The sequence below is a fragment of the Strongylocentrotus purpuratus genome, unplaced genomic scaffold, assembly GCF_000002235.5.
Source record: "Strongylocentrotus purpuratus isolate Spur 01 unplaced genomic scaffold, Spur_5.0 spur5_scaffold_7, whole genome shotgun sequence".
NCBI lineage: Eukaryota > Metazoa > Echinodermata > Echinoidea > Camarodonta > Strongylocentrotidae > Strongylocentrotus > Strongylocentrotus purpuratus.
In genome coordinates this window covers 36,245,333-36,273,312 of record NW_022145613.1, presented here as the reverse complement: position 1 = coordinate 36,273,312, position 27,980 = coordinate 36,245,333, and the positions used below count along the sequence as shown (strand labels likewise).

At 36.7% G+C, this 27,980-nt stretch overlaps 1 protein-coding gene across 1 annotated transcript; it reads right to left on the bottom strand.

The window, feature by feature from the left end:
• Nucleotides 1–156: 156 nt before the first annotated feature.
• Nucleotides 157–27,213, bottom strand: LOC591447 (N-acetylglutamate synthase, mitochondrial). Its single transcript, XM_791008.5, has 11 exons — nt 27,107–27,213; nt 25,007–25,511; nt 11,973–12,095; nt 7,441–7,554; nt 6,899–7,080; nt 6,268–6,430; nt 5,686–5,866; nt 5,197–5,290; nt 3,205–3,370; nt 2,567–2,661; nt 157–2,056 (listed from the first exon to the last, which is right to left on the bottom strand). The coding sequence occupies exons 2-11, from the start codon at nt 25,400–25,402 to the stop codon at nt 1,885–1,887; spliced, it is 1,686 nt and encodes a 561-aa protein (XP_796101.5). The 5' UTR covers nt 25,403–25,511; nt 27,107–27,213; the 3' UTR covers nt 157–1,884.
• Between the last annotated feature and the right edge of the window lie 767 nt (nt 27,214–27,980).

Here is a 27,980-nt window from a genome sequence, read left to right as displayed (position 1 = left end):
TTCAAGCTATACACTGGTCAGCATATTGCGGCAAAATTATATCAATATGATTTCTACAATAAACAGCTAACAAGTAAGTACGGTAGTCTAAAAAGATGGCAGTATTGGTTGAATTACCACCTCTAATACTGATTATGTATACTTTGTAGTATACTCTTTTTTTTTGGGGGGGGGGGGGAAGGGTCTGACTTCTAACATTGCACTCTATCTAATGTTTTCTAAAATACTATTATCATATATATTTCCTTTAGCCATTTAAAGAAGATTAAAAAAAGGTTTTAAAGTGCTTCGTTTTAAAATCATAATGTTGTATGAATACTGGCTGGATATACGTACTGTATTTTTTTTGGACATTTCCTCTACAAACATTTTCTATATATTGTGTATCAAATGCCCTGTATGATGACATTTCAAGTTTAAAGCCAGGGAATGGCTACCTGCATCCTGTTCACCAAGTAATGCTGACCAATATATATATATATAATATTTGGTTAACTTTGTTGAAATGTCATATAAACTTAATAGAAAAAGCATTTCCATGCAAAATCATAAAAATTACATGGCATTGCCCTAATACACAAAAGACATGCTGATATTTATTTTCAACATTGTTTGCAGAAAAGCAAACAAACAAGGAAGTAAAAAATTAAAAATGGCATTGCTTTCGTTGACTGAAGAATGACTAAGTGGTAATGATACTATTCATGAAATCTGAAAGATTCTTGAAAATACAAATTTCATCAAGTCCATGGAGAATATGTACAACTAGTTCTGTTGCAATAAGGGTCTAGAATGTATCCTTGTCTCACCCACCGAAGGTTCAAGGTTCAAGTCAAGAATGAGGGATCTGTCGTCCATCTACAACACAAATGTTAAAATTTACCAAACTTGGGTCAGAGATGCACTTGTGAGACCTTCATGTTATGGTGATGTTGAGAGTCACATGATAAGGTCAAAGGTCATTTGAGGTCATGTTTGAAAGTTGAACCTGAAAGACTCTCTTGTGAATATGGTAGTAACTTTGCATACACTGTTCCAAGTGCAACCAAACTTGGGTCAGGAATGTTCTTTGGCGGCGTTCATGCAATTTGGTCGCAGATGGACGAGAAACAATCTGGCTATTACCTTACATACACAAGGATATACTTTGGTTACAACATGTAAATGTTGAATACTCTTTTTTAAGAACCCTGCATTCATGATTTTGTATGAGTGGACTTTTATATATATATATATATATATCTATATCTATAGGCTGCATCCATTCGCCAACCATCTAAACATTATAATACTGTGATACCAAGTTCAAATACAGTATGTGTAATGTCTTCCACAAAAATAAGGAAATACTACAAACATGGATTACTAACCCTAATCTAATCTGATATGAACATCAGCACCCTGTTGCATAAAACTTACCATTGATGGTAATTTTGCCGTCAATGGCAACTACCATAATAACAGGGCTCAACAGCCAATCAAAATCAAGGTTTCCATGGTAGTAACGGTTGATGGCAAAGTTACCATCAATGTCAAATTCTGTGCAACGGGGCCCTGGACCCCCATGTACCTTCACTGATAGAAAGGGCTTTTCGATTGTGTTGACAAGAATGCTGTTCACTCAGGTAGTCGACGCCCCTTGGTCACTTCTCTTTGAAACCCTTTAGATTTCAGTCCATGCCCACTCGCTGCACTAGTGAATATGATGACGTTGATGCGACGTACATGCTTGTTCTTTCCTGACGCATACATTTTCACATAATTAACCTCAAAAATGTGTCTCAGCTTGAAAAAGTTGTCATAACTCTCTTGAAAGATATCTAGTATAAAGCGCAAAATATTTGTTTTACATAAAAAGTAGAATCTCTTTAGTGTTGCAAATGTTCAAGGAATATCCCTCATCTTGTCATTCTCATAACTGTCCGGTTCAATGAAGGATGCAGGCCTCTTCACCGCCTGTTCAACGAGGGCATACGATAGCTTAGGGTCTGACATACCATACCAGAATACAGTCCATTTACTATTGCTCCAGCTCCCTTCACATCGCTTGAAATACCTAGGTGAAGAGTGAGAAAAGGACATATCTTCAGAACATCTGAGACTTTAATTTTTGGGAAGTTTCTTTCAATTGACCCTTCAACTCCACTGTTTGGTTATTCCAGGAGGTATAAGCGATGCCGCAGTTTCCCTCTAGGAGAAATGTTGGTTCTGCCTCCACCCCCTTCCATCTGGTCATCCCTTCCTCCCTTTCTCCCTATACAACACTATGTCGTCACTTTATTCACCTCTGAACTTCTTTCTCTCACCCTCTCTTTCCCTTTCTTCCTCCTCTCTCTCTTGCTTTCTGTCTCTCTTCTCCCCTCTTTCCCTTCCTTTTCCCTTCTGTCTCTACCTATCTTTCCCTTCTCTCTCTCTCTCTCTCTCTCTCTCTCTCTTTCTCTCCCTCTTTCCAGTTTTCATGCTTTTTTTCTGTTTATGACTATCACCACCTCCGTCTCCAAGCTCCATCCACCTCCCCCCCCCCCCCCACAGCCCCTCCCCCATCTACCCATTGTGCTGTACTCACCATGGGTTAATTTGGTTATTACTTCTCGACCTCCAGAACAGCATCCCAAAGTCTCTTCTCAAGTAGTCCCAAAGCATCTCGCTTGTCCCTTCACCCTGAGGCACAAATGCAAAAACAGGTATTTTAAGCTAAAAGCTAATCCTCTGGAGATCAATTTATCACATATTCATGCAGATGTCAGGTTGTATTTCCCTGAAGCCTACTTTGTCACAATTAGTGAACTAGAAGGCATCATTTTTTTTTTCTTGACAATAAATGGAACACATGGGATATTTATTATGTATGTACATGTATGTATCTAGCTGAACCTTTCATCCTAGTAAAGAAATGCCAAAACATCAATTTTATCAATTGTTTTTATGCTTGTAAAAATGGTCACCCCCCCCCTCCCCTGGAAGGCTCATTACAATTAATAAAACAAATGGTGAATTAGATTATTTTGTTGGTGCATATATCATATAAGTTGTGCATTGATTTCCTTTAAACTCCATAAATAAATATCTTTATAGCAACAATGATGGTGAGAGCATACATGTTCTAAAAAGGTGTATATTTTAAAGAAACATTGTGAAATAACCCTAAATAATCAAAATATATGATATTTATTTTCATCTTCATCTGAACCTTTATATACTGACCTGTGTTTGGAGACTAATGGAGAACTTGTCGAGGTAAGGCACATTATGTACATCATTTTCTTTGGTAATGATGGCTACTGCATTGTATCCCTCAGATAGATAGATAGTGTGGAGACGTCTAGGAAGCTCCAATATATAATTCTTCTTTAGGACTCTACCAAATGACCTAGAAAGCGAGAGAGAGAGAGAGAGAGAGAGAGAGAGAGAGAGAGAGAGATAGAGAGAGAGAGAGAGAGAGAGAGATAGAGAGAGAGAGAGAGAGAGAGAGAGAGAGAGAGAGATAGAGAGAGCGAGGGGGGTGGGTGGGGAGGTAAAAGATGGTCAAAGGGAGATAGGGAAATAGGAGAGAGGGGGTACAAAAAAGAAAGGAGGAAGAATAGGGAACAGAAGACACACAAAAAAAATGAAACAGAGAAAAAGAAACAAGCAAACTTAATTCTGAGGTACATGTAACATTAATAATGCTAACATATATTTTAGAAAAAGGCCATAAGTACAATCACTTTCAAACCTTAACAGAGTCTATACCTGAAATGATATAAAAGTTTCTGGTTGAAAATATATTAAAAATTTCAAATTTCTACAACAACTTTCCTCCTGTATAACCGATTTCCTACACAAGCTAACATTTTTTACATTTCAATCAGCTTGTTATAGTGATGATCAGGAAATGAATTCCTCAAATGTATTGAGATTGCTACAAAAAGAAAATCACCCATTTGCATTTTTAAATGTCAAAATGGGATTTGGTAAAATCTTCCCAAGACATTTATATATTTTAACAAACACGTATTCTCAGTATCATAAAAACTTCATCATAATCATAGAACATTGCATGTAAAATCACCATGGTAACTTAAAAGATGCCTAATAATCATAAAACCTACAGCTGCAGACAAATATTAAATAATAGCTTTAAGCCTCAATTCCTTCCAGAAATGACATGTACAATGAGATCAATCAAGTGCAAGTGATTCTGATGCGTGAAGCAAGTATATACTGACAAAATGCTCGCATAGGTTTTAATTTTAAGAATTATTATCCATCCTTATATTATCACTAGCCTATACATAGATTTCAATCTTGAGATGTGATGTAAAGCCAGTCCACTGAAATGACATAGGCAGTATCTACTGCATGATGACCAGGAAAAGAAACAACTATTTATCTTGTTTCAAATTATATAATATTTACAGCAGGAAGATGAAGGCAGATTTATATATTTAGCTCATCAAATGATTATTTTCTTAGTTAAATAAATTTTATGCTTTTCCCCAAAGATTTGACATTTCACAGGCATATTAGATAGTACCTTTAAATTAGAAATCAAATTAAACATATGCTTCATCAGTTTTAGGAATATAATTGAGACATATACTACTGCTCGTCTCTCTCTTTTTGTTTTTTCTTTCCTCTCTAATCTCCCTCTATCTTTCTCTTCTCCTCTCTCTTTCCTCTTACTAATCCTCCATTTTCCTCTCTACTTCACTCCCCCTCCCCCCCCCTCTCTCTCTCTTTTCCCCCTCTCTCATCATCCATTCCCCCCCCCCCCTCCCCAATATCTCTTTATCATTTCACTGTGCATGTTTATGTCATTTCCTTCTCATTATGCCACCAGCCTATGGAAGAACAAATTCATTCACCATCTGCTGCTTTAGCAAAAAATTATCCTGGCAAAACATTAATCTGCATTTACCACTTTCTACCTGGGAGAATGTTAGATTGCCAGGAAGCAGGGGAAATATAGTAGGAATAATTCACACATGGTACACACAATGTGCACAGGTTTGAAATCCAACAATCCAAATACAATCAAAACTTCATCACATCTTGATCAGCACATCCATCATAAATTGATACAATCAGCAGCATCATATGTTTGTGTCTGTGTGTATACATGTACAACCCTCCTTCATCTTGAATTTCTGACCTCCAATAGGATTACTCTTGAATGATTGAACATATCTAGCATACAGGGTTTGTATTACTTACCTAGTAATAAGTTGTAAAAGTCTATCTTTATCTACATTCTCTAAATCATAGAACTTCGTTATCCTCTCTGTGTTCTTGAACAAAGTACCCGACCCTGAAACATACAATAAAGCAAGCAAAGTAACAATGAGAAAGATTTATTTCTATAGAGATACCTTTTCAATGAATATTTCAGCATGGCACAGTTTAAAAAGAGAATGAAGTACGATCCAAAGAACTTATCCATCCTGATCATCTGAACTAGCCCTTAAGGTAAGGTCCATGTTCACTTTCCATGATGAATGAACAGTTCAGCCAGGATGCCTTAGAAATTGATTACTACACTAGACATGACAGGAAAGTCTTAGAATCTGTACAACCTCTTAGGGTCAGGTCCACCTTGACTTTCCATGACGAGTGAACGGTTCAGCAAGGATGCTTCAGATATGGCAGAGAGCTCTTCCTGGAACCTCTGGATAAACCTTTAATTTATGGTCTATTTTGACTTACCATGATGAGTGAAGAGTTCAGCCAGGATGCTCTCAGGGGAGGTTATAACTACACTAGACATAGAAGGAAGCGCTTCGAGCATGGTGGATATATCCTGTATGCGGTTCTGGCAGGTATCTGTGCACCATGGCTCATCAACAAGGGACTCCACATCGGCTGGTACGTGGACTTGCGGGATGACCTGTATTGTGAGACAACATGAGGGCACTGATTATCTATGTGAATGATGCACATCGGGAAGGACTGTCAGCATTCAATTACAACACTGTGTTTACATAACTTGAACTCTTCCCAAGCACAAAATAGCCTGGCTGACAGTATTGCAAAATCATCATCTGTCTTTTGAACACTTCCACCCCAATCCCTCAATCAACCATCTTGGCCAGTAATTCCCACACAACATAACTGAGAACAAGTTCCTTACCCCTCCCTTCCCATCTAGAAGACCACCTTTCCTGTTGAGTAGAAGCACCTTGATGGGTTGGACAGCCTTGGCTATCTCTGCCATACCATCTATACTAACTAACTGTAGTTGCCCTAATAAAACAACCTCTACATCATATGTGTGCTTCAAGTCCTTACCTCTCCTTTACCGTCTAGAAGACCACCTTTCCTGTTGAGTAGAAGCACCTTGATGGGTTGGACAGCCTTGGCTATCTCTGTCGTAGCATGGGAAGCATCAATACTAACTAACTGAGAGCTCGACGTCTCTCCTATGGAGGAAACTACAGGTATATGTCCAGATCTGTGCCAGAAAGAAAATGTGGTGATAAAGCATTGGCCATTAGTCAACATTATTTCAAAATAGCTGTTTTGGAATTATCTGGTGTTTCAAATAAAATATTTCAAACAAAACCAACTGATTTCATCAAAATTTTCAATCAACAATCATATGATTCATAGTTACAACTCTTGGAACTACCTTCTCTGTTCTAATGTATATCATCTATCTCTATCATCAGATTTTAAGATTCATTTAGAACACATGACAGCATCATAAGTATAGTATTGATTGCTTTAATCTATTTTTGACAGCATCAAAAATAAGCAAAATTGCTTTCTTGTATTTCTTGTAACTGCTGTAAAACCTTTAAAGTAGACGGTTTTGTAGAAGATGCCTATAATGCCTCAAAAAGGAACCGGTAAGGCAAAAAGGATTTCTTTTATCATGACACTTTCTGGTACTATACAATGCATGACCTTTAACCCTTACCCTATACACCATTCTAGTGGTTCTGTGTTGACGTGAACCACCCTTCCTTTAGAAGCCCCTTCCTCCACTGCCTCTGCCTGTAACACGTTACTCCCTGAGAAAAGTGGATGGGCAGGAGCACCACTGGCTTGAAGAAAGTTTACCATGGTCATCGTATCGGTGGTCACTCGACTACGGCTTGCCTGTAGGTCAAGGGAAAAGGAAATAAGATGTTCACCTGTCCGGAGTAAATCTATGAAATCTATAATCCACAGTACCAAAGTGCATATGAATTTGAAACGTTTCTTTTCTTTGTTTTTGTTTTGCTTTTGATTTTTCCTTGTTTTTTTTTGTTCCCTCGCCTATGTTTTTCTTTTCTTTTCTTAGCCCTGAATGCACAATCTCATCTCAACTCAAAATTCCCATTTCTGTCACTTAGGTTATTATCTACCACATACAATGCTTTTGATCTTCAATCAATGATCTTCAATTTATAACTAATACAGAAACATGTGTCTTCAATGGTGAGTGAATATTTACAGCAAGGACTTGATATGGTTTACCTGAAGTTCTTGATCTGACATGTTAGTTCCATCTGGAAGGGAGGCTCCATGAACGACCAGTAACTTCATGTCATTGCGGTGCAGGAATGCTAGGTTTGAGCTCAATGCTTCCAGCTACAATGTGAAGAAAAAAGAAGAAGAAAGATACAAGGTAATGAAGGAAAACAAAATAAGGAATTGCAAGTTGTTCTTGGTAATTTAAGCCTGAATGTACATATATATGCAAGATTGCTTAGCAGAGATATTACAGGTAATGGTAATGTGGTGTTATTTTGCTGCAAGTCAAATATATAGGAAATTGTGCAACTGCCACACCACCCAGGCAAAGAATCCTGGATCTGCTGATGTGAAAGACATTAATCATCAAGGTAGGCTAGACTGAATAGGAGGATAGAGATTACATGTAAGATGATGGCAAAGAAGGAGAAGAAAAAAATCCTGAAGATGTAGACCTTAAGATGACACAAATAGAGGAAGAAAAAATTATTATCATAACATACTTTAATGTTACAAAATTTTGTAAATATTAGGTACAGTGTACAGAAAAGGGACAGGGGAAATGAAATGATATCGATCTTTCTTCAGAAACCTAAGCAGCCTTTGTGCGTAGGACCAGCATGCACTTGTGCCACGTACGCCACGGCTGACTTAACAAGCACAAGGGTCAATACGTCTAGTCTACCCAATTAAATAAGACATCCTGACAATACAATACATTTCCAATTCATTACTTATTCATTACTTGGGTTTCAACAGACAAAGGATCTCATTACATGTACTCAAGACATTCTAAGGATGTTATGTGCCCTTGCTAGCTTCTATGCTATATTCTCACTCCAAAATAAGAAATCAAATAAAGACTGCTCAAAAAATTGTAATCAAACAATCATTCCAGCATGACAATTCATTTGCCTTCACATTTGCAACAGTTCTTGCACATTTCAAATATCATTCATCCAAAAGCTCTCATTAGAGAGTTGAACCCCGACCATGCCCTCGGTCCAATAGTCCAGTGATTAGCAGTATCCCAGTAGACAGACTTGTGTATCTACATGTACATTTTCATGCAAGATTATGCAAGATTATTCCTGTGATTACATGTATAAAGATCACTTTTATTATGCAAGTTGGAATACATGTATACTCCTTTTCTGGAGAGGGGGGGGGGGGGGGGGGGGGGGGGGGAGAGGGGGGGGGGGGGGTGCAATGAAAAACCCAGTCAATAGTCCAAGGAAAATTGAATAATTAATGAAAATCATAATTTCAAAACACAAAGGTAGAACTACATCGTTAGGGTATGGAGTTGGTAAATGCATACCATCTCAATGAGGCTTAATGTTAGCTAAACTTTCATTCGGATTTGTAAAAAAAAAAAATTATTTAACAAACACCACAACCTGTTATACGTTTTTCATTCTGGACACATATTTTTGTGGCACTGTATTTCGCTAAGGTAAACATTACATGACTTGAGTGGAGAGGTTTAATATATTGTGTATGGTACATGTTTTTAGACAAGTCCTTTTCATAGCGCTATTACCTCTGAAAAACAGATTTGTTTTGGACTATCGTACTTTGGTTGAAAATTGTCAATCTTATTCTTAAGTTCCAAACATTTTAGCATAGATTTATGAATCCATTAATCCATAAATCTTCTGGCAGTGGCTGATATGCACTACTGGTATACAACGACAGGAAAGGGTCAAACTACCTCTAGATGACATCAACTTACAAACTCGGGTGTCATACAGGGATACTGTATCTCTCAAGATACATGTCCAGCAATCGTATGATATGCTATTCACAAACACTGATACAATATCAATGCAACATTTACCGTAAAATTGACTAATTTCACATTGATTTCCAATGCTTACTGGACATATGCATGGACACATAGAAAGGCACTCACAACCTTCATTGAAGTGCTCTTTCGCAATATGTATATTGATCCCCTATGGACAGTATTCACAATAGAGGTCTTTTCATGCTATTGTGTTTTTTGGATAAACCTATCAATGACTACAAACCAGTTTCAATAGCATTGCCTTCGCACCGCAAAGACCAGTTCAGCATAGTGTCATATCATGGACCTACTACCCATGTTTATATGCTTGGCTCAGGATCAAGCAACAAGGAAAAATGTATACAACAAATCTTGTTGTATGCAATGAACTTTTTCATATAATGCTTAAAGGGATCGTTTAACAATGTTAAATCTGAGATGCACGGCCCTACGTGTTATCAATGTCTGTGATATGGTGTAATATTGAAGCCCTAAAAAAAAAATCACGCTTCAAAATGATCAAGAAGTGCCTCAAAAAAGTAAAAATCTTTGAGTGACCGGTTTTACCATGCTCGTTTTTCCAAATAGACTTGTAGTGTTATGAAAACCGTTTGGCAAACGGTTTTCAAAATTTGTAATTTCATTCATAAATATCTTGATAATCAGATGGGCGATCGGCTTGTAAAAGTCATGGGGTTCCTGACTGACCTAAAGGTTTATAATTATCATTGCAGCATGAGCTAAATCCAGGATTTTGTTTCAGAATCTGAGACAAAGTTACCGGATCCCATTAACCTTTTTTAAGTTTTTAGTGAAACTGCATCTAAATATTCAAAATATGAATGTTTAGATTATTTGAATCACAGAAAAATTATTTTTTTGAGAATTTATAGTGTAAATTTCCTGACCAACAAAGTAAAGAAGCTTGTCTCATCCTTAGTCCCTTTAAACCGTAGCTATTTATTTGCCACATTATTTCACATTTCAAGTCAGTTCTAGATGTCCAGTTCATACTTTTCACTAATTTGAGATTTTCTTGCTAATGATAATGTAAATAAAATATTGATGGGTTTTTTGGTCAAGACATTCATGTGAAATTTCTGCAGTTGCTAACTGTTGCTGTTTGAAATGATCGACACTTCTGGCAAATAATTTAAGCTCGAAGAGGCAGTAAAGAGTACCTTATTAGTCTTTAATGAGCTTACGAAGTCAGACAATGAGTGGAATTTAACGAGGCTAATCTATATTAAGCTCCAGGTGCCTCCTAAGTTAGTCAAGTGATAATCTATGAACAAGGAGAGAAAGAGAGAACAAAAATGTGTGTCTCGATTGGCATGTCTAGTCTAGATAGATCATTGCACTTGGATGTTAACTGCAAAATGTGAAAATGATGAACATTTAACAAATTAGGACTGCGTTAAAGTTTAACCTTTTTTGCTTCAAATTTCATTTTCCATTAATCAGTATACTAACTAGATTGAATGTGTGCACTCTGTGGCCATTCTTTCATTAAAAAAAAATACATACAGTATATTGGATAAATATACAATGGTGGTGGTGAAAGGAAACATTCATCAGACCAAACTTATTCATTTTTTAGACCCTCTTTCTATTACATGTAAAAGTGTATCAAATCAGTCAATACCTAAATGACCAATAATGTAATAATGATGCTAACCAAAATTTCTTTTATGCATTTATGAGAGAAAATGATCATATAAGATGGAAAAGTATAAACATATATTTTATGTTAAATATGATATAGTTTTATTATTATATTTTGCTTGAATTCTTCTTCTTCTTCTTCAAGATAATCTGCCTCCTTCACTGCTGAAAATTCTTGCAGATGAGAATAATTCAAAATATCGACAAGAAATGACAAACTTTGAACTAATCAGAATCATGCAGAGTTTTTTGTTTGACTTTTGGAGGTGCATCTGGTCAGAAAAATAAAATGATCCAAATGGAAAGTGAATATTAACATATATCTGAAAAACTGTATTAAACAGAAACAAGCAAAATAATGGCATAATTGATGATTAACCATTTTTGATAACTACAATTATACTGCTGTAATGTAGAGATAAGATTATGTAGGTACACAGGACAGTGCATTGGGCATCCCATTTCATTTATCAATCAAGCAGGGTAAGATCAATTGAAGTGGATATACTCCTCTACCTGGGACATGGATATATAGGATTACAAGTATCTATGGACGGCAGCTAGTCTGAAAACACAGACATACATTCAAATATATTTCATCTTGAATCGATGTTTGCACTAGCTTGAGCAAGTTACAGGGCCACATTTCAGGAATCTTGCTATGAATAACAAGTACCAAGAATATATACAAGCTATTGAAATCATCACAATTGAATGGCTGCGAACAAATTTGTTTTAGAAATGTATCGTTTGATGTTGATATCAAGTTTTTGTGACTCAGGGACCTAGCCTACAAAGTTTGAGTCATTAGTTACACCGATGCAATGTCAGAAAGCATGATGTGGGCTAAATCTTGTATAATAATGCATCCTTTTAAAATCATTACAAAAAGAAAACATGAAAGAAAACATGTTAAAATCAATGATTCTGAGCTGAAAGAGGTTTCATAAAGTAACTCAACGTTACGATATAATAAGGGAAATAAAATGTCATTGTGTGTGTGTGTAAGTACCCTTATGAATGATATGCTGATTCATCTACATGTACTTTGAATTTAAAAAAAAAATGGTTTACAACATACCAGATCAGGTTTTTGAAAGATTTCCTGATGGACTTGGACTACAGCAAAGGGCTTGGAATGGCTGCCTCCTAGACGCTGAAACTGTTTCAACCAATAACGGGCTTCCTTAGGATCTGTTCCCACCTAGTGTGAAAAAATAGGAAAAGAACAGAGATGCTGATTGGTTAATTCATGTTGCAAGATGTTGAGTTAATTTGTTTTACTTCCATTTGAATACACTGAAATAAAAGTAAATTACAAAGGATAGAAAAAATAAGTTTAAAAAGTTGATCATTTAAATAAATGAAGCAAAAGGAAAGCTGAAATAACATTACTTTTATGTAAAAAAGGAGTACATCTAAAATATAATTTGTGACTCAATGACAATGTGCATCTATTGTATAAATATTGGGTATCAGTATGAAAAACAATATTTGCAATTCCTGAACAAAATCAATTTGAAAAACCAATTTATTATCCTCTTTCCACTAGAGCGAAATCTGTATTCATCAATCAATGAAGAAATCCTCTATTTAATTCCCCTCTAATTCACAATTCAATTACTGGGTCAAGCGCAGTCAGCATGAACGTAATCAAATGGCTTTTTAATTATTTCTCAATTATCATAATTGCTAATGCTGGAAATCAAATCTCAGTTATTAGTCAAAGTTGACTAGGCTCCATTTTAATTTGCAATCACTCATCTATTCTCTGAAAATAAACATTTGAGATGAAAAAATAACAAGTGAGACAGCCAGAAAAATCGGTCACTCCAAAATACATGATAGCTCCAACATAAATATAGTTCAAGAAGTTAAAACTCACAACCATATTTGTGGTATTGAGGTATTATGTCTGCTATCATTTGTTCATCTATATTTCATTTCTTTTCAGCATACATGATCTGTCAGTGTCTACAGTGTAGTTCTACCAATGATCACTTTATGATTCACACAAAGTCATGGTCTCCCTTTAACAAATGTCACAAGGATTACTATCCCTTTAAACCCCTTACTTCCTATTTCTGCCTACGAGAGCTACGTGCAGTATCCAATGACTACCTACTCTCAGTCACCGTATACATTCTATCGAGTGGTTTCTTGTTTCTATAATCAGTCAGCTACCTGTACCAAGGTCTACGGTACTTATACAGAGAACAATCACAATGTTCGTTTGCACACATAGAATAATGTGCAAATACAGTTTTTATCATTTGCAAACAATACCGGTACATCAACACACATCCAGTCTCACACGAATGTGAAAATTTATCATCATAATTAGTCAGTACACATCGAATAGATGAAATATATTTCTAGAACAGAGAGCAATTTATATCTATAAGTAATATGAGCATACAGCAAATGTTAAAATGTTTTGTTCACAGATGAAGAATATTTTTTTGGTACTCTTATAATCAATAATTTTTATTTCGTCAATACAGTTATTATTTTTGCAAAATATTTTATATTCACTTTTAAATTCATGGAATTTACATGTACCTCTTCCAAAGGAGTCGCTCAAAATACAAGTACATACTACATGCTGTATAATGTTATCAGATATGCAAAAGTTAATTGCTAATATTCCTATAGCAAACTGGAATACATGTACAATACCACAAGAACCATTTTCAAGCATAGAAGTATGTGGACATTTTTTGTTCCAACTTGTTAGAAAGTTTGGATTACCCAAGATTTAAGGGCTTCCATCTCCAAATTCAAGCACCCATCAAGAACTTTATCACAGTGAAGTCAGGTGCTCCTTAAAAAACTGGAGTCAGATTCGAGAAGCTATCAAGGTCTCTGGAGTGGACATCAGAAGATCACTTTCAAGTAACTATGACCCCGTTCTCACTCACTTTGAAAGTGGTCTTAGTTAGACCGCTCCAGAGGAACGCGTCTTGAGGAACGGTTTGCGAGCGTACACACTCCGAGCAGTTTTTAATGGCTCAAACCGCTCCACGAGTCAAAGTGGTCTTGTTGCTATGGCAGCTCAGGTCAACAGATCAATTTTTTCGCGCGCGGAATACAAACCGTATGTACCCTACTACATGTTTCGCACCGAAGGTCACTAGCTCACTTCCGTTCAAAGTACGCTCTCCGTTCACATTGCACGTTAGAGCGCTCCAAACCGCTCTTAATAAGACCCGCTCCTCAAGACCACCTCGGAAGGTGGTCTTCTGGAGCGGTCCAGAAGTCCACTTCCTGGACCACTTTGACCGTTCTCACTCACCTAAGAACTGCTCCTGAGGAACGGGTCTTAGTTAGAGCGCTCCAGAGCGCTCCAACGAAGTGAGTGAGAACGGGGTCTTTAATAGCTAGCCTATGTGGAGTTTGTGTCCTATAATGGTTTCATTCACCAAGCTTTTTTTTCCCTTTCTTCTTCTTTTTTTCTTTTTCTGGAATACACAAACATAAAAAACATACACACAAACAAAAACAAGGCTGATGCTTTTCTGATATACATTAGTGCATGTAAAATAGCTCCAGAACTTCATACAGTGGGCAATTTTTGTGCACCTTATTTACACATATTGACATACAATTTACATTATGTGAAGGTTTACTTTTTGTAGATCAAGGACGGCTAAATGCCCCTTTTTCTAAGGTTTCTTCATTTAATAGTGATTACAAATTCCTGTATAGTAACAAACATATTACAGTGAAGCTGATATACTGTAAACCTGAATGTAATCTACAGTATAATGATTCCAAGTACTGCTGATGTGTGCATTCTACCCAAAACTTTACAAATTGCACAATTTTCATTTGTTTTTACAACCACATTCTATACTTAGTTTCAAGATCCCTTCTAGGGATGTTTTATGGCTCATGAAAACACTCTTACAAGCACAGGAAGTTCTAATGAAATGTAATCTTGCATGGATCGAGCAATCAAAATATCAGCAGACATTGATTGAATGTGGCCAAATTCTGCAACAAAACAATTCTGTATAGCGCATAACACATAATGTACATGTAGGCATACTTGTCTCTATGCGCATTACAGAATAGCATAAAGCAGTGGAATTGGTGCACTGGGTTTATAATTATGAGATCTTACAAAGTAGTATCAAAATAGATATATGTTTACAAATTACATCTGAAATTTTCATACGTTTCAATATTTTGAAGGTATTCTGGCATTTTATTTCAAACAACAGTGGCTGCATATGAAAATGACATTTCCCCATAAGATTTACAATGTAGTCACAGTTTGTGAAGCACAAATTAAAGACTTTTTTTTTTTACTGCAATGCAGAATTTTTTCTGGTTAATAATGTATTCAATTCAATGAGATATGACAGAAAAAACTGATTATTAAGTTAATAAAAGATTGAAAGTACTTTAAGCTTGATACGGGAGTGAATAGGTACTTAGGTAGCCAATGTAAATTTGTTATGACTGGGGATATTGATTCATGTTTCTTTGTCCATTTTGCACTGCTGAGTTTTGAATAACTTGCAATCTTTAAATTTAATAAGATGGAAGACCAAAAAACAAACATAGTGTAAATGTGTACAATGCATAAACTTTGGTTAAAAGTCAAAAAATTAATCTCATGATTTCAAAAATTCAATCACAGCCTACAGTAATATTTTGGTAACTGGAACTTGAGACATGGACCCAATAGCAATGCAAAGTACAGGTTTGAGAAGCATGTGGTTCAGACAGAAGGGGGGGGGGGGGGAGCACTCTACTACCGGTAATTCAAATGAATGAGCACAATCATGACAGGATTAAGAACAGGATATGTAATACAAACACTACTACATCATGCTATCTACAATGTAGGCCAACATACTAGTAGATGCCTTGATGAAGATGTAATATAGCAGCTGTCTATGCAGTGTTCTCTATTCTAAGAAAGAATATGGTTGACCATCTTAGACCTTGGATGCATCATGGGGTGACCTCCGAGGTCATCTTGGTGATTCAATCATAATGTATGTACATGTATGTGTATGCCCTGGAATGCCTACATGTATGATGATTAGGCAGGTACAGAGTCAACAGAGATATTCTTGAAGTGTCTTACAACAATTTAGGCATTCATATGTGATTGGATATAGTATTCATCACAATATTCAGGATCACTGAGGCATGGAATTTCAATCAATAAGTTCTTTAGTACTTTAGATCCAGTGCCACTATCTTTGGATAAAAAGAGTATATTACTGAACCTTGCAAAATTCATTTTCCAAGCTCCACATACATGTACTGTATACTTGAACTGTCCGCAATTCGCATGATGATGATGGGAATGTTAATGATGTTAATCATTAAACTTGAATGGATGATTTTTATGCTTAACATTAATAATGACAAAGATGATGAAGATAGTAATGCATTTACGATGATCAGAAGCATGATGTTTCAAAATGACTATAATAACAATGAAGAATAAAAGAGAATAGAAAGATGTTTTAGGTTCTGGCACCAACTACCAAGATACAATGGTACAATTCTGAAAGCTACAATTGAAAAGAGCTTCACAAAAACAGGATTTATAAAAAAAACTTTTGAAATGAATTAAACTTGGTTCAACCTACTTTACTATTAAATTACTGCTGCTTCCAAAATACAAATATTGCTGGGCCGTTATCAATGATTTAGTTATTAGTTTGAAACTTACAAACTACTCTCATTACCAGATAAATTACCAGTTAAAATAAAGTGGCCAAAATGTTGTTCAAGGGGGGGGGGAGCAATTTGGCAAGAAACAAAGTCCACAGAGAGTGACAAAGAGAAAAGGTCGCCTCTGCCTTGTAATTTCACCTAAATGCTCAGGGCATCACACTGAGAATGAGGTCGCAGTCCACCGTTCTTTGACTATGTAAACATACGCTGTACCCTACAAGAGCCCCAGAGCCTGGAAAACTGATATACTCTACTGTCTCAGCCTGCACATACATGTATGGTGGCTTGCATAATGATCTCATGAATCCAAGAGCCTTATATACTGCTTCCTCCCAAAACAAACAAAGGGCGCACAGTGGCAGCATCACTTACAAAGTCTTACTTGCTAGTTACTATAGTATTCTACAGGAATTTTATTCCAAAATGAAAGGTACAAGAAGGTGGAGCAAAGAACTCTTGGGATTGAGGAATGATAACAAAACATAGGAAATTATTATTTCCATAAATCCTAAAGCTTTAATGCTTTCCAAACAACAAACGTTTAGTTCATACTTCAGTGTAAGATACATTTTCATGTATGTTGTACATCTATTAAAGCAATAAAGGGATCATTCCATATCTACTGAAGATAACAAAAATCTTAAGTTGTAATTCCCCTCAAACCAATCTATACTCCTCGTTTTTGTCTATGTTTTCAATGTGCATTATGTCAAATGTCACATCTCTACCTCTGTCTGTCTGTCTATCAACCCCCCTCCCTCCCTCTCTCAGTCTATCTATCTCTCTCTCTCTCTCTCTCTCTCTGTCCCTCTCAGTCTATCTCTATCCCCCTCTCTCTGTCTGTCTCTCTCAGCCTACCTCTATCTCCCCCTTTCTATCACACAGTTGGTCTCTTTAACACGCTTTCTATAATATGATCCCTCTCTCTTCATCTACCCCCTCCCCTTTTTACATGTTCACCTCTATCTTTCTCCCTCTCTCTCCCTCTCTCTATTCATCATATTGTTTAGCTACCACAGGATATATAATCACTTGTTTTCTATACATCCTGCTTTACTATCCACTGCAATATCATGCACGCAATACTTCTACATCTAATTGAGATAACAGCAGCGGACAACCGCAAGTTCAGTTTGATTCCCCAGAGGGTTAAAGCCAAACAACACATCTCCTGTCACATAAGTGTTGACTTATAAAATACTACCTGACCTGACTACTAAATTAGAGAAAATCACCATTACATGTATATATCTGCAAACATGCGCATATCATTAGTGCAACTACAGAATGGATTCTGCAATAATTAGTGCAAATCACTTTTCTTCTAACCCTGGTATGGTTTATCATTGAATATCAAATGTAAATCTGGTTGAGAAGACTTTTTCAAAATTCCTATGGTACGGAACATAATACATACCAACTGGGAAAGAACTTCTCAAAATGTCCTTGCTTAATGTTGTTCAGTTTGTTACTAAAAGCCAAAAAGCCCAGGAAAATGGTGTGCGCCAAGCTCAAGAGTGTAAAACAGATGCATACATGTAAATGTACATGTAGCGTACTGAGTGAATATTTCCAGAAACATGCAATTTAACTTACTGTACTTGGACGAAATAAACGCACTTCAGTCTCTTTGCATTTAAATTATCAAAAAATTTCTTCATTCTTTCATTACAAAAAAAAAAGGAATGAAAATCATCAACATATCTGTCCTGCATTTTTTCTGCCTTTACAGCAAAATACAAGACATGATCAATGCTAACAGCTCAGGGTTGTAAAACTTGGCTTTATGCCAAGTCTCCTGTGGAGTATGAGGGTGGAGACAAGGAGCAGAGGTACTTGGTTACCAAGATGGCTTGCAGGCTGCAATTGGTCTAATCAACTCACAGATCATATATCATGGCAGATACCAATAAGTTATATCGTCTCATTAGCTCATCATCAGAACCACAAAAAAATGCATCCTTCATGGACAGCTTCAGGAATCCCTCTCGACCACTCTTTTCTTCTTCAAAATCAAATACATATCATATTTATTGTGATCAAAATGATAAAATCAAATATTTAAGTAAATCAACAAACAAATAATTTGGTGTTTTAATGTTAAATCTAGAAGTTTGCTCCTACCCCCTATCTCTCTCTCTCTCTCTTTCTCTCTCCCTTTCTGAATCCCCTTCCTCCCCCCCCTCTCTCTCTCTCTCTCTCCATCTTTCTCATATCTTATGATCAGAAATGTTAGAATATTTATACACACACACCTGTACTAATGGATTTTGAAAGTTATGATCAGATATATTCTTGAATCTTTTTACAGACAGCCTACCTCTCATTTCAATCCTTGGGGTAAATATTGCCTAGGAGAGGAAACCAAGGGTGAATACTAATAGCAGTCTCATAAATATCTGATGAATTATACATTTCAGTTTTCAAATTGACTAAAAACATTAGAAGAGCCATTGACATTCTTCTGCTGTCATTCTTGCTTGTTATGATTATCATTCTCTTTCACTTCTCTTAATGTTTCTATCCTCAATTGATAACTCCTTTCGGTTCTTTGCATAGATGTTTTAAAGTACCGGTATTATGGATTTTCTTCAGAGAACAATATTCCAACTTTGTATCTTCTGATGGCACACATCCAGGCTTTCGTACAAATAAGAAGTGTAAGTTGTGTAACTCATCTTTTCTTCTTTTTTTTCTTTTTTTTTTTACCTGGACAGCTTTAATAGTTACCCAATGATGCCCTCCAGATTAAACCCCATTCTTACCATTGGCTCTTGGTTCATTATCATTACTATCAATGCATAGAATCGACCTGTTTACAACCAAGCAACAACAAAAAAGGGAGGAATATTCATGAAGAAAAAAACCCTAATGGAACTTCTCTCAGATTCTGATCAAGTGTCAGGTCGGTGAATTGGGGGAAAAAATTTATTTCCGTTCTGAAACAGTGATATGATGTCGGGTGCCAACAGTGGCAAACACCTTATGCACCTGGCCTGATCAACAAGACTGATATATTACCTCAGAATCACAAAGGTTGTTTTTCAATTTTCTTTAGTTGGCAATCAAATACATTCCAATCTGGAAATTATATGTGAATTGCAAAAAATCTACAGCTGCCTCTCAGTCCAATAACGAATGAACATATTTTCAGCACAATTATATCTCAACAGTAAGAGTGATTGATTTTAAACATGAACATATTTCACACCATTTTAGAAAGAAAGTGATATGTTGATGCTGATTATTTAATATTATAATCTTTTGCTTTGAAAACATTCAGTGCAAGGATAAATGATCAATTAAAGAAAGCACACAAGTAAAAAGTGGAGCTGTACATGTACAGTATATATATATTACCATTTGAAAATTAATAATAATCGTTTACTTTTATTGTTTCTAAGCAGGGAATTTTGATAAGCTTATTCGATCTAACCTTCCCAATGATACAACTTAAATCAATATTTGAAATCAGTGAACTTCTACTTTAAGGGAGTAACCATCTGATACACATATCGACTAATAATACCAAGTGGTTCAGAATCCATGACATGAAAAGCCAGATCAGAAAATTTAAATTGATATTGAGCATGACCAGACATGAGTTCTTATCATATACCTTCATTGTAAATAACGATGGAAAGAAAACATTCATCAATGTCTAGGTCCTTTTCTTTCCTTTATCAGAAACAGATGCAGACTGCTTACCAACTTACACTATAGTCTCAAGCAGGCAATATATCAAAATTGGTAAATGCAAAATATTATGAGAGAGAGAAAGAATGAACACTATGCAAATTGTATGTTTGGAACCTTAACAGTTTAAGACACAGTTAATGGCATTCTGGCTCTGTATTTTGTTTGATAGTCATTAGTCAATTTAATTTGAAACATGTTTTCTGGTTTATTAATCTCTGGATTATATTTAGATTTTTTGCCCCACGTCCCTCTCTTTGTACTTTGTATTTCTGCTCAATCTCATTCTCTTTCTGTCAGTCCATCTCTCTCTATCTCTCTCTACCCCTATTTACAAACTGTATCTCTCCCTCACTTTGTCTCTGCCTGTCTTTCATTGTGTACACTCTATAACACCATCTGTATTAGATGTGGAACTACTGCCTGAACAATCTAGTGCACACATGTTCTATTTCAAGAAAGTGATAGCAAGACAATGTGTAATGGCGCAGTCTGTCATTTCCACATGCTTCCAAAACTAACAACATTGTTTATATCCTACATCAAATTATGCTATTAAGTCCCTCCAGGATACATGCTTTCCCTCTCAAATTCATCACCCAACAGCAGAAATCGGGAGACAAATTGGCCTAAAGCCTGGATATGACGTTAATAAAACACATGCTTGGCTTGGCTTGGCTTGCTGGTTCCTCAGTCTGCTCATCTGGGCTAATGGGTGATGGTAAGAGGTAATTTCCTTGAGAGTCTTGCTCTGATTAAACGGAAGCGCATCCTAGTAAATTGCCTAGATTTTCTGCAGCATTGCATATTCTGTGTGTGGCTTTGGTTCAGTTTGAAGAGATCGCTTGACATTTCAAGACAGTGCAGCAGTCCTACCATTTTACAAATAAATTACAATTTCGAATCCGAAATTTGCTGAAGACGTGTACTGCATGAACTTTACCATTCTACTACCATTACAATGTACAATACAGGGAAATGTCATATGATTCAAATATCAATTTCAGATCTACATGTACATGTACATGTGTACATGGTTCTACAGTACATGAGGATGCACTCCAGTAGATTTCACTACAACCATAACATTGTAACCGTCCATGCCTTTGCACCAGACTTACAGTTTTGTAATGAATTTGATGCTTGTGCAGTGTACAGACACCTTTTTTTTTCTAACAGGAGCTGCTAATGATTTTCTATCTGTAGAACGAAAAGTATTTGATCATGATGCTTTTCATGATGTTTTTTATTGTGCTTTTTTATGTACCCTTCTGAGATCCTTAAAAGTTTCCAAAATTAAATCGCCCACCATTCTTTTATATATTTTTCACTGTACAATAGCTTTAATGATCAAACCTTGTGTGCATGGGGTGTACATGTACATTGTAAGGTAATTATCATTCAGCTCAGTCAGGGACATATCGATGAGTGACACATGCCCTTCTATCTATTCTACCACGCCGAGGCCAGGTCATCATGTCACCAATGTTTGTGCATCTCTGTTCCTAGCAATTCATTATCAGTGACATGATAGATCTATCTACATGTTCATACTATACAAATGTAGGTGGACATTTAGAGACCCTACAATGACTTCAGCTTATTGCACACTCTATCCAAGGGTTCCAATACACAATACTGATTAAACTCAGACAATGTTTGTTCAAAGAGCTTGCCATAATCCGGCTATTAAATAATTTATAAAATGATTAATTTTTGAACTTTTTTAATTCACCGTTTGTCTCTTCAAACAGCAAGTCTTTAGGCCTGCTGGAAAAGGCTTGTTGTGTTAATAAACATAAAAATGTTTGCCATAAGTGTAAGAATTCCTTTTTTTTAGGGGGAGCTCTGTTTGTACTGGGCATTCCTTGTATTATGTAACACACTTTTAATAATTTATATGGTCAAACCTGCTTTAGTGACCACCTGTCTACAACAAGCACATTTTATGTTTCCCTTGAAAATGGTTTCTCATTGAAACATGTGCTAAAGGAACCTGTCTACAAAGACCACTTTTTGTGTTTCCCTATAGACAGGTTTGACTGTACAATGAAAATACCAGAGTTTTTTTAGATCAGTCCAGGACTCTTTGGGATATTTCCACAGCTAAATCACTCACTGCTCCTGAATATACAACTTGTACAGGTACCTCTCTGGCCTGAATTCACAAAGGAGGTTTAAATCTTCATTTACATATAACCCTTGGTCTAAAATTAGTGAAAATAAACGCGACACGGTCAGAGATCAAATATTTGTCGCGCGCAAGGCAAGGTACATGAACACTTAATTTGTGCTAATTTTTAAACCATGGGTCATGTAAATGAGGGTTTAACTTTAAACCATGGGTTAAGATAAACCTCCTTGGTGAATTTGGGCCTCTATATCTGTCTGTCTCTCTCTCTCTCATTCTCTTTCTCGCTGAAGTCATAAGGTTTGCAAAAGCAGCCAACATCATGCAGCCTGAAGTGGCATACAAATTGCATCATCTCATTCATTATTCAGATAAAGCAATTCCCACCGCACAATTTCAAGTGTGAAAGATGACCACGAAAATTGCATTTAGAGTACTTGATAAAATGCTAAAGTTACAACAAATAGACTCGCATACGGTACATGCTGTGAATCAAGACAGGATTTACAAGAAATTTGTCTAAACTTGGCGAAGAAAAACTGTTCTCTTGTCTCCAACATTTTTAGGAATAGGCTTCAAGATGACATTGAGTGATTTCAAGTTGGGTGTTTAAGGCTGGTGTTAGTGTTTAATAAACACTAACACCAGCCTAAACACCGAAATGAAAATCAGCTGGTGTTAAGGCTTTGACCTCTGAATATCCTCAACTTCCGGTAGCTAGTGTTATAGATTTGGCAAAATTGTCGTCTGCTGAACCGGCCTTTGAACACATGTCCTATTGACTAACACTAGCCCCTAGGGATTAAGCAAATGTTGATTTTCAGTTCGGTGTTAGTGTTGTACCCGCACACAGTCAATGCACGAACGACGCCAATTTATTGTCTGACGATCAAATACAAATATGTGAAACAGGTAATTCATATATTCTTTTGTGTAAAATTAGTTATTTTATAAGACCAGAGAAATAGGCGTAAATTTATTCTGTACTTTTCATGATATCTTTAGTTTTGATGTACTATTTTTAAATCATCGTCGTGAAATTAAGTATGTGGTGACATCACGGCTGGTGTTAAGCAATCAATTTTTATATCGGTATCGGGCTCTTAATTTCATCAGCAAATTTTCTGCTTGATTTAAGAGCTGTTGACTGCTCTAAACACTAACACTAAAACTAACACCAAACTTGAAATCACTCATGACATTGTGTACAGTACATGTACCATTGTAAGCCTAGTCGTGTAAGCAATTGATTGACATTGCGTCACAGAGCTTGTATTAATGCAAGCTCTTTTAAGAGTTTGAAGAAGATGATCACTTGCTAATCTACACTCTGTAACTCAGTTAACTAATTAAAGCAAAGTTTAACTTAAAAATAAAATGCACTCCTCCGATTTGCATCTACATGTTCAATCCACTATATAAACCTGTAGGAGTTTTCTTGGGTAGTAACATTAATGTGGAACACAAATGAGGTTCCCATCCTATAATGTAAATTAACTGTTTTCTTCAGGTTTCATATTTTTTTAAATACAAAAATTTTGCATAACGTACATGTACTAGACAATTGGCAGCAGTGGAAAAATATGCACAGTATCATTTTCGCAACATGTAGTCATACTTATGGTTCTCAAGTTATTTTTGAGATCCTATGGGTTAGCCATGGGCCATATATATACAACACATACATGTACATGGAGATCTAGAGAGAATCTAGGCATTCTACATGTATGTAATTGCACGTCACATGACCTACTGTAATCTCTTATCAATCATGCAATTTTTGTTTGGTCTAGTCAAAATAGATAATGAATGTTTGATTAGAGGATATTGCTATTCAATCACAACTCCATTCAGGCATTCACTTGTGCAATGTGTGCACCATTTATTAATGGATATTCAATACAGATATACAGATAATGAACAAACAATTGATCATTTCTATCTACAGGTCTGTCATGGTATCTTCTTCCAGCTCTGAGGTTGATGTTGATATTTTGCAACATCTTTCCACACATCTGTGTCGTCTAATACACTCTTGCAGTGCTATCAACTCCAGGTCATAAAGTTCTACTCGCTGGTTGGTTCTTGGATATCCTCTTAGTCTAGAACCTCCTACTTTTTCTTCCAATAAATCTTTCAAGAGACTGTGTCTCTAAAGTAATTTGGATATCAATTGCACGTGTACATTTAACTAAGCATTGCAAAATGCGTATTGATACCCGACCCATATTTATAAAACCTTACAAAGCTAGTTGTAAACTAATTACATGCATGTAGGGCCTGTAGGCAATACATTGTTAGTTGACAACTAGTCTTACTGTAGAAAGTTTTTATGAATGAGCCTTGGGCCCTGTCTTACAAAGAGTTGATATCAATCGCAACTATGTACATGTACATACGGGTGAAAGAGATTGGAGACTGCAAACTTGCGATTGATTGGAGGACTTGCCATTGACTTGGATCAATCGCAACTCTTTGTAAGACGGGGCCCTGGAGTGCATTACCGGTATGCAAATCAAGAAAAGGCTTATAAATGACTGTATTGGCCATCCTACAAATAAACAAAACTCAAAATAATAACTCACCTCTTCTAGAAATCTCCGTAGATCATGGGTCAGGTTATGAGAATACATAGAGTGCCAGTCATTAGGCATGGTGATCTTGAAGAAATCACTCTTCCATCTTTGGTATTGCAACATATAACCCTTCTGATGAGGATGAGCCTTGGGCGCCTTGAGTCCATCCTGACCGGTGCCCTCCCATCTGCAGTGGTCAGTGACCAGTGACCTGCAGCCTGAGCTCCCAGAGAGGAGGGAGAAAGTACGGGCATGGTTGGCACAGCTCCGGTTTAGACTGGCACCAATGTTCTGTGCATGTTTTAGAATACTGCTGGTGAGTTCCCCACCCAGAAGTGTACTTGGTGGTGGGGCGCACTTGGTCAGTCCTGAAAAGTTTCGACTGATTATCACTTGACGTGACATGTTTCTGAGTGTCCCTGGGCAAGTAGTATTAAACCATTGCCTAAGGTTGAATGTCTGCTAATTTTAACTCCTAGAGAAAAAACACTTGATCCTTGGTGTGTTTCCAGATCTACAAAAGAAACAAATGTAATGAAAATGATAAATCTGATTGATCTGCAGCTTCTACATGTACTGTGTATGTAAACTTCGTATGGTTTGTCAAGTCTGTGTAATTCTCATACATGTAAACCAAAACATACAATGAACACAACATTTTAATCTCTTCATTAAAAAAACAGGAGTGTAAAATAATGAGAAAGTTTGATTTTAGTGATTGCATTCACAAGCCTTGAAAGTTCAAATGGTATTTTCCACTTCCAAAATCCTGAACTATGTAAGTAATGAATGTGTGTGCATACAATTCATGGGAATCTTTCTTTTTGCAATGTCAAAATGACAGGGTTGCCTTTTCTCGTGATGACATTTTTCTTTCTAGAGGGCAGATTAAGGGCAATTTTATCCCTGATTCCTGCAAAAATTGGCTAGTTGATACCCCCCCCCCCCTTGTGAAAGTGGCAAGGGTTACCATCTGTGACTATGGGGAAGATTGAAGAATTGAATTGAAATAATATCTTTATTTATACACGGTCAAAAAAGCCCAAACAGTTACAAGACTGATCTCCATTGGAGCTGTGTGAAACAATGTAAAAACATCAATTAAAACAGACAAGAAATAACAAGATCAAGATAAATATATTCTAAAAATAACAATTGAATAGTGCTGCCGGAAAAGAATATGAATATGCGTGTGTTCAGTTAGCGACTGTAATCTTAGTTTACGGTCGCTAACTGAACACACGCGCGGGCCCACACCCCACCGTCGGTACGGTATGCAATTGTATTGTGCTGCAGTTTGCCGTGAATCCTGTGAGGAAGTGCATATTATAAGTCTTCCGTAATGATCCTCATTACGATAGATGACTTCACACAGGCGCGTGCCCGCTCGCAACCCACCATCGGTATGTACTTGTATTGTGCAGCGGTTTGCAGTGAAACCCAAGTATGAAAAGGTGTAGAACTATAGACTACTAATATCAACATTTATCCGAAAAATACTTCAAAAATAACAAGAAAATTGACACGAAACAGGTAATAAACATAGCGACTTTTAACTCATGAACTTTATTTGGACATTTAGAGTCTAGATCTAGTGAATATTTACTTCATTTTGTGTATGTTTTAGTAGCTGCTAAGTGCTAGACCGAAAGCTTCAGTCTCTCTAATCGTCAGTTGTTCCACTGAGACTACGTCTGGCTCCACTAGACATTGGGGAATGTCAACAAATGTCAGTTTTATTAAAGAAATGACCCAAAGCAGACGGTTATTTCTGTCTAAGTAGCTGCTAGCCCCGCGTCCACAGGCATAGCCATGAATGATAAAGGTCTAGACCCTAGGCAGGCATAGCCAGCGCCAGGGCATAGAGAAGTCAGGCGAAGCTCGAAGGCAGCAGTGAGTTAGTGGGCAGTGACCGGGCCATCAACGGGCTGAATGATGATGGGGAACAAGCGCAGCTGTGCAGTGCATACAAATTACAAATTATACGATAGATTCAAGACTAACGTAAAGCCAAAGGAAAACATCATCGAGAAATCATTAGACAAATTTGGTAAAAAGAAAAAATTTCGAATTTATAAAACCACAAATTCTTAGCGTCACTCTACTTACCGATAAGTATTAATAATACTGAAATTCCAGCAATATCCCAGACCCTGTTCTACAGTACAAGACCTGTCGCTATGCACAAGCCAAAATGACACACTAGCGCGCCGGGCGCGCGCACTCGTTTACGTCGCGTACTCTCGATATATACGGTACGGTACGTATATGCACGCGCACACGTACACCCGATCTTCTCTCCCGAAGCTATATGGGCAAACAGTGGCGGATCGGAATTTTACCGGGGGGGGGGGGGGGGGGGGGGCTCAAAATGGTATGGGGGTGAAATATACACTGTCGCTCATAAAGTTGGAATATTTTAGTTTTATCCCAATTTATGGAATTATTTTTTAAATAATTCAAAAATAATAGATCTAGATAATAGTATACATTCTCTGATTTTATTGAATGATAATTTGACAATGTGTGTTTTACGTGACTGCTAAAGCATGTGTATGCTACTATGTTTATCAACTAGGGGACCTACGCCCTAAAGTCATAAATGACAGTAATGAGGATTAATGCCCCACAAAAGGACACGAATATAGCACATCGACACGGTTTTGATCCTGGGGCCTCACAGTTACGAGGCCATTGCTTTATCACTGAACCATGACTAATCGTGCGTGATAGTAGATGGTCAAATGTCTGAGGCTTTTCAATGCGATGTTGGTGTTAGGCAGGGTGAAAACTTATCACCACTGCTCTTTGCAATATATCTTAATGATTTCGAGGATTTTCTCAGTAAACACTTTAAAGGTCTCAAATTTTTAGTTGAAAATGTATGTGCTGACATTTTAGATAAAGAAGTAAACAAAGATCTTTTCTTACAATTATACACATTGTTGTACGCAGATGACACCCTAATATTGGCTGACACAGC